General features: G+C 35.6%; 1 protein-coding gene across 1 annotated transcript in view; it reads right to left on the reverse strand.

Moving 5' to 3' along the window:
- Positions 1–1,374, reverse strand: part of LOC125852322 (leucine aminopeptidase, chloroplastic-like) — a gene marked incomplete at its 3' end in the record, with an annotated part of 9,749 nt that extends 8,375 nt beyond the window's left edge. The window contains exons 1-2 of the mRNA XM_049532074.1: positions 1,252–1,374; positions 870–1,023 (exon numbers count right to left, since the gene is read on the reverse strand). Coding sequence (XP_049388031.1) covers positions 870–1,023; positions 1,252–1,374 — 277 coding nt within the window. The remainder of the gene's footprint in view (positions 1–869; positions 1,024–1,251) is intronic.
- Between the last annotated feature and the right edge of the window lie 8,626 nt (positions 1,375–10,000).

Here is a 10,000-nt window from a genome sequence, read left to right on the forward strand (position 1 = left end):
GAACAGTCCACAACAATCTACACAATAATCGTCCATCAATTACACAAAATCAATACACCCACTTTAGGCCAAATTTAGAGAATTTGAGAAGACATGGGTTCATGGGAATTTCTTTCTAAAAACCATTAATAATCATTAATAACCATATAAATCATCATTTAAAACCTTTTTATGCAAGAACCCATGCTAGAATCGAAATAGGTTTTTGTGTGTATTTGAAAAACCTTGAAAACCTTTTGATTGGGTTCCTTGAAAGAAAGAATAATCAAGGATAAGGATCCCCATACCTCTAAGTTGAAAACCCACGAAAATTGGAGAAGAAGCACTCGAAATCTTCAACCCTAGCTCCAACTCCTCTTCTTCCTTGAGTTAGAGAGAAATATTTGAGAGAGGGAATGATTTTTTTGGAAATTCTAAGAGAAGTGACTTAAATGAAAGGAATTAAGTCATAAAAAGGTCTTATAGTTGTTAGGAAAAGAATAAAATAACATAGGGTCAATTTTGGAAAAGGACTAAGGACCCATAAAGTCTTAACTTAAAAATTCTACCCTTCCCGTCTTAGTTCGCCCTTTTTTTTCAGCCTGACAGTGCTTCAATATTTCGGGCATAACTTTTTACTCCAAGGTCGGAATTGGGTAAACTCGGTGGCGTTGGAAAGAGGACTCAAAGACCTTTAATTGGATAGGTAAAGGTCCACCTAATTCATTTTAAGCTAAAAGATATGACCATTTAAAGTTGACCCTTCAACTCACTAGTTCAAATGACTAGTTTCCGGACGAAACGGTCATTTCTCATCATTTCATCAAGTTCTCAACTCCAAACTCACATGTGAGGCTCTAATTTCACTAGTTCATTTTTAGGGTCGTTACAATTATCCACAAGGATCTTAGTGCTCTCTATTTGCTCTAGCTGCAAATCGATCAAAATTTTCCTAAGCCATAGTGCTTGATTAACAGTGGCTGCTGCTGCGATGAATTCTGCTTCAGCTATTGATTGTGCTACTATTTCCTGTTTCTTTGAGCACTATGAGAAACACCCTGATCTAAAAGTGAAACAATAACCAGACGTGTTTTCATATCACCAGTTGACCCGCCCCAATCACTATCAGAATATCCATGGAGTTTGAAATTCTGACTTTTGCTAAATCTGATGCCATAGGTTAGAGTTCCCTTAAGATAACTAACTACTCTTTTTGGCGGCCATCATGTGCAACTCACTTGCACAATTTAAAAACCTGGATAAAACACTTACAGGAAACAAGATGTCAGGCCTTGTTGTTGTGAGATACATCAAGCATCCAATTAAGCTTCGATATACTCCTTCATCAACTAGTTCAGCTCCATCATCCTTTTTCAGCCTTTCTTTTTGATTCATTGGAGTACTCACAGCAGGGGCGGACCTAGAGTCTGCCGAGGGGGGTTCACCCGAACCCCCTCGGCAAAAAATTACGTTGCATATTTAAGGTATTTTTATGAATTTTTATGTTTATATATTGATTTTGAACCTCCTGAATATAAGATTAGAGGTTGGTTTAGTGGTTGAGGGGTTCAAACCTCAAATCTCAAGCACTGCTTTTTTTTCTTTCCGAATCCCCTTAATGAAAATCCTGGATCCGCCACTGACTCACACTCTTGCATTCTTCCATTCTAAATCTTTTTAGAATCTCCTTCATATATTTCTTTTGACAAACAAAAACTTCATTATGAGTTTGCTTGATCTCCATTCCCAGAAAATAAGTCATCTCGCCAAGATCAGTCATCTCAAAGACTTTCATCATTTCCTCCTTGAATCTTCAATCAGGCCTGTATTATTTCCTGTCACAAGTAAATCGTCGACATACAGAGAAATAATAATGATGTTAGAGGCAACTTTCTTGACATAAAGAATCGATTCACTTAAGCTTTTTTCAAAGCCTAAGACTAGCAAATGATTATCTATTCGGCTATACCAAGCTCTAGGAGCTTGCTTTAGTCCGTATAGAGCTTTCTTTAACAGATAAACCATATCTTCATGTCCTGGTATGCTGAACCCTTCTGGCTGCTCAACATATATTTCTTCCTGTAGTAGACCATTCAAGAAAGCAGACTTCACGTCCATTTGAAAAATCTTCCAATTTTTCTGTGCCACAATAGCCAAAAGCATCCAAATTGTATCCAATCTGGCTACTGGGGCAAAAGTATCAGAAAAATCTACTCCCCAAACTTTGGCATAGCCTATCACCACCAATCTAGCTTTCTGCTTGTTTACCATCTGGATTTAACTTTGTTTGAAAAATCCATTTAACTCCAATCACTTTTCTATTTTGGGGTCTTTCCACGAGCTTCCAAGTTTGGTTCTTTTCTATCATGGTCAGCTCCTCCTTCATTGCATTTGTCTAATTTTTATCCATTTTTGCTTCCTCATATCCTGCAGGTTCAAAAACAGCAACATTGCTTCTCTCATAAATATTAGAGAGTGACCTTGTTCCCATAATAGGTTGATCATCCACCAAGTCATCATAATCAAGTTGTGAATTATGGTTTTTAACTCGAGACTCCTCATTCCATTCCCATTGCTCATCTTCAAGGAATTGAACGTCTCTACTTACCATAATCTTGTCTGTTTGAGGTTGAAAGATCCTATAAGCTTTAGAAAATAAGCTATAGCCAATGAAGATTCCCAAATCTGCCTTCTTATCTAGCTTGTCTCTCTTAACCTGTAGAACATAAGAAAAACATAGACATCCAAATATCTTGAGGTTTTTCAAAACAGGTTTGACACCATACCATGCTTCAAATGGAGTCTTTCCTTTCACTGCCCGCGTAGGCAGTCTATTCAGCAAGAAAACAACAGTGTTTGCTGCTTCAGCCCAAAACTTCTTTGGTAGATTCTTCTCATGCAACAAGCATCTCGACATCTCCATGATTGTTCTATTTTTTCCCTCACTCACTCCATTTTGTTGTGGAGAATAAGGGACAGTAAGCTGGTGCTCAATTCCAGCTTCTTCACAAAAAGAATTGAACATATCCGAGGTATATTCAGTTCCATTATCTGACCTAATGACTTGAATCTTGCTGCCACTCTAATTTTCTATCCAGCTTTTGAACTTCATGAAAATTCCAGCAGCTTCGAACTTAAACTTCATAAAGTAAATCCAACACATTCTTGTTAGATCATCAATGAAAATAATATAATACATGTTGCCATTGAGTGATGGAGTTCTTTGTGGACCACAAAGATCGGTGTGAATGAGTTGCAACTTTTCTGTAGTTCTCCAAGTGGAACTTTTAAATGGAAGTCTAGTATGCTTGCCAAGCACGCAAGCCTTACAACTTGAGGGGTTCTCCTCCAAGTTTGGTAAACCATTTACCATTTTGCTCTTTTGCATAAACAATAAAGCTTTGTGATGAAAGTGACCCAACCTTTTGTGTCACGTTTCCGCTACAGTGAGCTGGCTTGGAAAAGCTATGTGTTCCTCGTTCAATGAATTCAAGGAAAAACTTTTTCCCTGCATTTTAATTCTGAATATTTCCTGACCACTAGGATCACTGATCAGGCACGCTTTATCTTCAAATAATAATTTGAATCCATTTTCTAGGAGTTGCCCAACACTTAATAAATTTGATCAATTTCAAGAACAAATAAAACTTCATAAATAAGTTTTGTACCTTTGTAAATTTCAATTGCTACAGTCCCCTTTCCTTTTGCTGGGAGGTATTCTCCATTTCCGATCCTGACTCTTGATTTAACTGATTTATCAAGTTCTCTGAAAAGCTTTTCATCACTGGTCATGTGGTTCGTACAACCACTATCAACAAGCCAACTTTCACTTGAATTTTTGCTTGCGAAACAGGTGGCCACAAATAGTTGCTCATCTTTTTGTTGGTCTGCAATCTGTGCATCATTTGGTTGTTGTAATCCCTTCTCTTTGCAGATAATCTCAGCATAACTGAGCTTGTGACACTTTCTGCATTTCATATCAGGTTTTCTCCAACACTTGAAGTGTGGATGATTTTTCCTCCCACAATGTTGGCAGGGAGGATATTTGCCTTCTCTGTTGTTGCTAGTTGCAGTAACATCATTTGTTGCTGTTGTTGCTTCGTAGTTTTCATGATTCCCTTTCTTTCCTTTTCCTTTGTTTCCCCGGGCACTTGAACCGAATTGCAACTTGGCTTTCAAGGCTCCCTCAATGGATCCCTCATGCCTCATCATTCTTCGTTGTTCTTATGCCTGCAGTGCACTCAATAACTCTGCCAAGCTAAGCTTAGACAGATCTTTAGTATTTTCCAATGAAGCAATATTTGCCTCATATCTCCCAGGTAAAGTTACAAGTATTTTTTGAACTATTCTATTATCAGTAAGTTCATTTCCAAGTATCCTAACCTTATTGGCAATCCCAAGCAACCTATCAGAATAATCCTTAATGGTTTCTGATTCCTTCATACGCTGCATCTAGAATTCTCTAAACAAGTTCAGTACTTTCATTCCTCTAATTCTTTCATCTCTCTCGTATTCTTTCTTGAGGAAATCCCAAATTGCTTTGGCTAAGTTACATGTCATTATTCTACTAAAAATGGTGACAGAAACTGCAGCAAAGAGACAAGATTTAGCTTTGGATTTTCCTATCTTCTTTTCCTTGTGGGTTCTAATCTGAGCCATAGTTGGATTCCCTGGCAGAGGATGCACTTCGTAGTCTTCCTCGATAGCCTCCCACAAATCACTAGCCTCCAAATAAACTTTCATTTTTACTGCCCAGGCTTGATAGTTTTCTTCATCAAAAACTGGTGGAGCCATAGCAGAAAAAGAGCCTGCATTCTCCATTTTTAATGGTGTTTTGCATGTTGACACCTAACTTTGACCTTCCCCGATAATAATTAATTTTTGAGCTTCTTAATTTCTAAACGTTTTAGAATAATTAGCTTTATAAAATTCAAATAGTTTCAAGGTTAGTTTAAATAATTTCAGTCGATTTTTATAGTACTTTGAATAATGAATATATTTCATATAATTATATACGTAATGAGTATATTTTATAAGTGTTTGAAAATCATATCAAAGACTTTTGCTTTGCTAAAATAAATATTTTATTAATTTAGTCCTAGTTTGAATTACGATTTTAATTTCGGATTAATAAGTTTATAGGTAAATCGATTAGTTTATGGTTAAATTAATTACTTTGTTTCATTAAGATTAAAAAGCTCATAAATTAAGTATACCAATTCGTCTTATTTAAATTACTAGCCGAACTTATCCTAATTAACTAAGTTTGGCTACATTTGTGTTTTTCCATTGACTATAATATGAATTCCTATGGCCAAAACTCAAATTCAATTCTAGCCTACTTATTTAAGATAAAAGAGCAATTATTTGGGCCCCACTTCTAATTTCCAGCAGCCTATATTTTTAATTTGCCCAGCCCACTTGTCCGTTTTCCCCATATTCTCTTTTAATTTCCAACCAACCCATTTTTTCCAGACCCATCAGCAACCGAACCTCAATTCTCCAATACTTACAGCAATACAATACCCATACTATACGTGCAGTAATCCAAAAACACGACCAAACCAAAACTGACCCACCCCATACTCTCTTTTTTTTACAGAAAATCGCGACCCGCCCCAGCCCCTGTACGTTTTCTTATTCAGCGCATAGCAAACGACAATCCAGCAACAACCAAACGACGTCCTCGATGGAAAATCCCAGAGACGGCGTCTCCAAGCACTCACGTCGTCCATCGCGCGTGAATCAGTACTAGGCTAGATTTTGTTGTTGTCTTCCTCGATGTCCCTTTCAGCTTACAGTCGTGGCAGCGGAAAAGCAAACACGCGTTTCTCCCCTTTCCTATTCCGGAATGGGGTTGAAACCTCAGGAAAAGGTGTTTATCCCAAATTGTGAAAGGAATTTATGGTGTTTGAATTTTGAATGGACTTTATTCCTAACCGTTTTTCACCCTTCCCCCCCCCCCCTAAAATTCGAACCCTAATGTCTTTTATGTTTTTTTGGAGGAGGAGATTTTTGAGTTTGAAAATTTGTGTTAGAGATAATTGCTAGAGAAAAAAGTTACAGAATATATACGTAATACGTTTGAGAAAAGGGAGAAGATAGCTAGTGTTGGTCTGAGTGTCATTCTTCTCACCCGTTTGTTATCATTTTCCAACGTTTGTGAGTTCGAGATTCTGCCCAGATTCCTTGCTCACTGTTTGTGTTCAAACTTCTTGTGGTGTGGGTGGTAAAGCTTTGCTTAGCTCGTTTCGTCAGGTTCGCTGCCCCTGAAAAGGTAATCTATTCTTGACCTTAACTCGTTTATTGGACATTCTTTTTTATGAACTGAAACTCTCTGTGGTTTTTTTTCCTCCTTGTTCGAATGCCTCTATTTTTTTTTCCTTAGTTTACTTTAGCATTTAATGTTTGGTCGGTTGAGTTTGAGTCAGTGTTAGTTAGTTGAGGCACATATGTATTTGTGTGTATGGTTTATGTCTGGAATATCTTTGGTTGAGAATTTGGTGTCTCCCTTTTGTTGTTGTGCTCAGTGGTTAGTACATTTAATTTCTCTCTGCAAGTTTGAAGAAGGTTTTAACTTGATTAAGATTTGTTCTTCATTTTCTCTTTTATTTTTGACTAACCTTTAAGGCTTCGAATGGATTAAAGGATCTATTGGTTCTAGCGTTATTTGTTACTTTCATATTTGTCATAGTCTATTTCAGCATCAAGTCCTTACTTTGATCTGTTAAGATCATTTTTTTTATTTTCAAAAGTAGGAGCAGAGCCTTAAGCTGGTTAGTGTGGAGTTTATATGTTGTCTTATTTATGAATTGTTTGGTGCATTAGCTTACTCTCTTCGTTTACAAGTTATTTGATCGTTCAACTGTTTAGCAAGGCATATTTAAATCGAGTTATGTCTCCATATCTATCGCAATGTTTGCCACTTGTGGCCTAAACGTAAGCTTCCTTAGCATGCTTTTCTTATATTTGTCTTGTTTCTATTTTTATGAGGGTTTTTTAGTTTTTCTCAAACATATCTCATCCCGTTCTAAAATTATTAAGATCATGTTGCTAGACTTGAAACTAGCTTATGTTGGTTGGTGTGGTGATTCAAATACTAATTCGATGAGAATGGGGTCTATTCGTGTGATTAGTTTGTTCAAATCGTAGAATTTCTTTATCTTAGCTAATTTAAATGGTTGAGGGTTTATTTCACTTCGTCGGTTTGGTTACTCCTATCCGAAAGTTTGAGTTAGTCTAGTATAATTTTACTCGGCTTATTCTCCAGTGATGCTTGGTCAATTATTTGGTCATTTGCTGTATTTTATGTTAATTAAGACCCATTTACTTTTTAAATTGTTTTGGTCCAAGATCTCGGTTCATCTTCCCATGTGTTATGGCAGTGTTTTTCTAGTCTATTTTTCTAATATCATTTGAGAGCATACATAAGTTTATATTGAATTAAATGGAAAATAAAGGTATGATGGGTCTTTCCTTCTTTAAAAAAAAAGGTTCATTCACTTTATCATTATTTTAAGGGTGAATTTTAATACAATTTATGTGTTCTTGCTGCTATCTAGGAGTATGATAGTTTTTCTTTTTTCATATATATATATATATATATATATATATATTCATTCGTTATTCATGTGTATTGTTGCTAGTCATCATATTAATTTGTTGTTTGAAATAATCAGTGTGCTCTCTTAATTGTTTGAAAATAGTGATTTAAATAATCGTCACTTTGTCTTTAGCATGATGGATCTTCATTGTCTTTGGAGTTGGTATCTTTCCACCTAGATCTATGTCATTTCAACTTGATAGAGTTATTTGCTATATTTTGTTTAAGGGCGACTATGATTTATTTTAAATGCATTATATTTCTATTATGATTTATTAATCCTTATCTTCTCATTTTTCGTTACATGTAAAATATGCCCGAGTTCTTCATGAACTCCTATCTCATTCCTTTGCATTTGGAGAGAGCCACCAAGGCTCAAACCCTTCCTCTCGAGTCAGCCAACCTATTAAGAATTGACGAACAGGTCCCGGAAGAATATGCAACAGATTGGAGAGTCGAGATATTGGGTCAAAGGCCCACTCTTTATTTCGAAAAAATTGTATTTTATTACTTTGGGCCTAAGCCCCTCTCATCTCGCCTATTATTATTTTGTTAGAAGTTTAGGACAGGTGCAGGTGACTCAAATAGGCCAAAGGCCCAAAACAAAAATGAGCCCAATTATTGGTTCAGGAGGACAGAAAAACCAAACTTGGGCCCGAGTTTCTTTGTCTCTTTATTTTATTTTGTTTGCATGTTTGTTAATATTTGCCGCTAATCTTATGGTTGAACAATTCAAATCCCCGTAAGACCCCCGTTGCGTCTTATCAATTTAACTAAAATCGATCATCCTTAATTAGACTTAAAGAAATATTTTTGCAAAAAGTATTTCACTTAGTTAGTATTTCCATTTTCCCCTTTTCCCCTTTAAAATAGCTTTAATTATAAAAAAATTTCAATTTGAATCAAATCAAATTATTTTAGCCAAATAATTAATTGTCGGATAACCGCATTAGCGGATGTTCTAAATGCTTTAAAATCCTTCTTAGAACATTAATAGGAACCCCCGAACCCCCATTAAATATTTTCATTAGATTTTCTGTTTGTCTTTTGAAAATGATAGTTTTCTTGATTTTTCTGAAAAATTAAGTGGAGACTCTAAAACCAGTCCAAAATATATTTTCCTAATAAAATACAATGGCGACTCTGCTGGGGATATAGATGTTCTAACCATTATGAGTTTTTTTTTTCAAATTGAGGAGTTATTGTTTTATTGTGTTATTCATCATATCTTGTGCATCTTATTGATTATTTGTATATTATACTTGTTATTTATTTATTTATTATTTGTTTAAACTGTATATAAATTGTCATTGTATTTCATGGCATTTTCTATTTTATGTATAGTATATTAAAAGACGGTTTTGCGGAACCGCAGCCGGACTTTTTTATACTCAACCCTTTTCTGGAATGATCGGCAATTTATTAGTTCGTCATGCGTCTAATGGTTGTCGTGGGTTCCAGCCTAAATTGTCCACTTGGATTCCCGGTGTTTCAAAATCCACTCTTAGTCAACTAGCGTAGAGCGAAACCAAATCTCAATTTCTAGCGCATTTTGAACTAAGTCGACCCAACACCCACAACGTGTTGTGCCCATTAGAAGTCTACCTTGTGTCTATTTAGCCTATTGATCAATAAGAGACAATCATCCGTATATGTTTAAATTTGAAGGATGTATACGTCATTTGACGAAATAATATTTCTTGCGTTAGGTAGTTTAATGGTTTGTTCATAGTCGAAGAAGGATCAAGTAATTATTTCATCAAAAAACGTGGACATCCGGAGATAACAAGAAATCAAACATAAGGGACGTCCATGGAGGCATAGCTTAGGATGGTACCTCTGCGGGGGACTGATCATTTGTATCCCATTTTCCTTATTATGTATCATCATTCAATTTTATTCATAAAGTTTGTATAAATTTGGGTTTTGGGATTGTGCTTTCAAATGATGTTATACATCCTTCAGATCGGTAGGTCTACTCTTGACACAAAAGGGTCACATATTTGTATAGGACGCGCAATAATTGTTTGTATGTTATGTGATATAATTAAGTTTGTCTTTGATCAAAGCAGTGCTTATGCGTTTAATTAATTCTTTGTGTGATATTTTACATTATTTATTATGAACACGAACTAACACTTTTACCTTCTGAGTTTTTTTTCTTTCCAACGAGAGGTTGATTAGTGTCGGAATTTGAATGTCATTTCTTGTCCGAAATTGCAAGGAACGAAAGGACTCGCGAAATTTGAGTCTTTGAATTTCACAAGACATGAATAATCAATTAAAAAGACAAATCATGGGAGTCCTTGACTATGAAGTTACATTCATTTATTTTATTTATTTTTCATTATTATGGCTTTGCTTTCCCACATTTATCATATTTTTGCAGGAAAACCATCCCCGACGACTCCCATAGCA

The sequence above is a fragment of the Solanum stenotomum genome, unplaced genomic scaffold, assembly GCF_019186545.1.
Source record: "Solanum stenotomum isolate F172 unplaced genomic scaffold, ASM1918654v1 scaffold33904, whole genome shotgun sequence".
Taxonomy (NCBI): domain Eukaryota; kingdom Viridiplantae; phylum Streptophyta; class Magnoliopsida; order Solanales; family Solanaceae; genus Solanum; species Solanum stenotomum.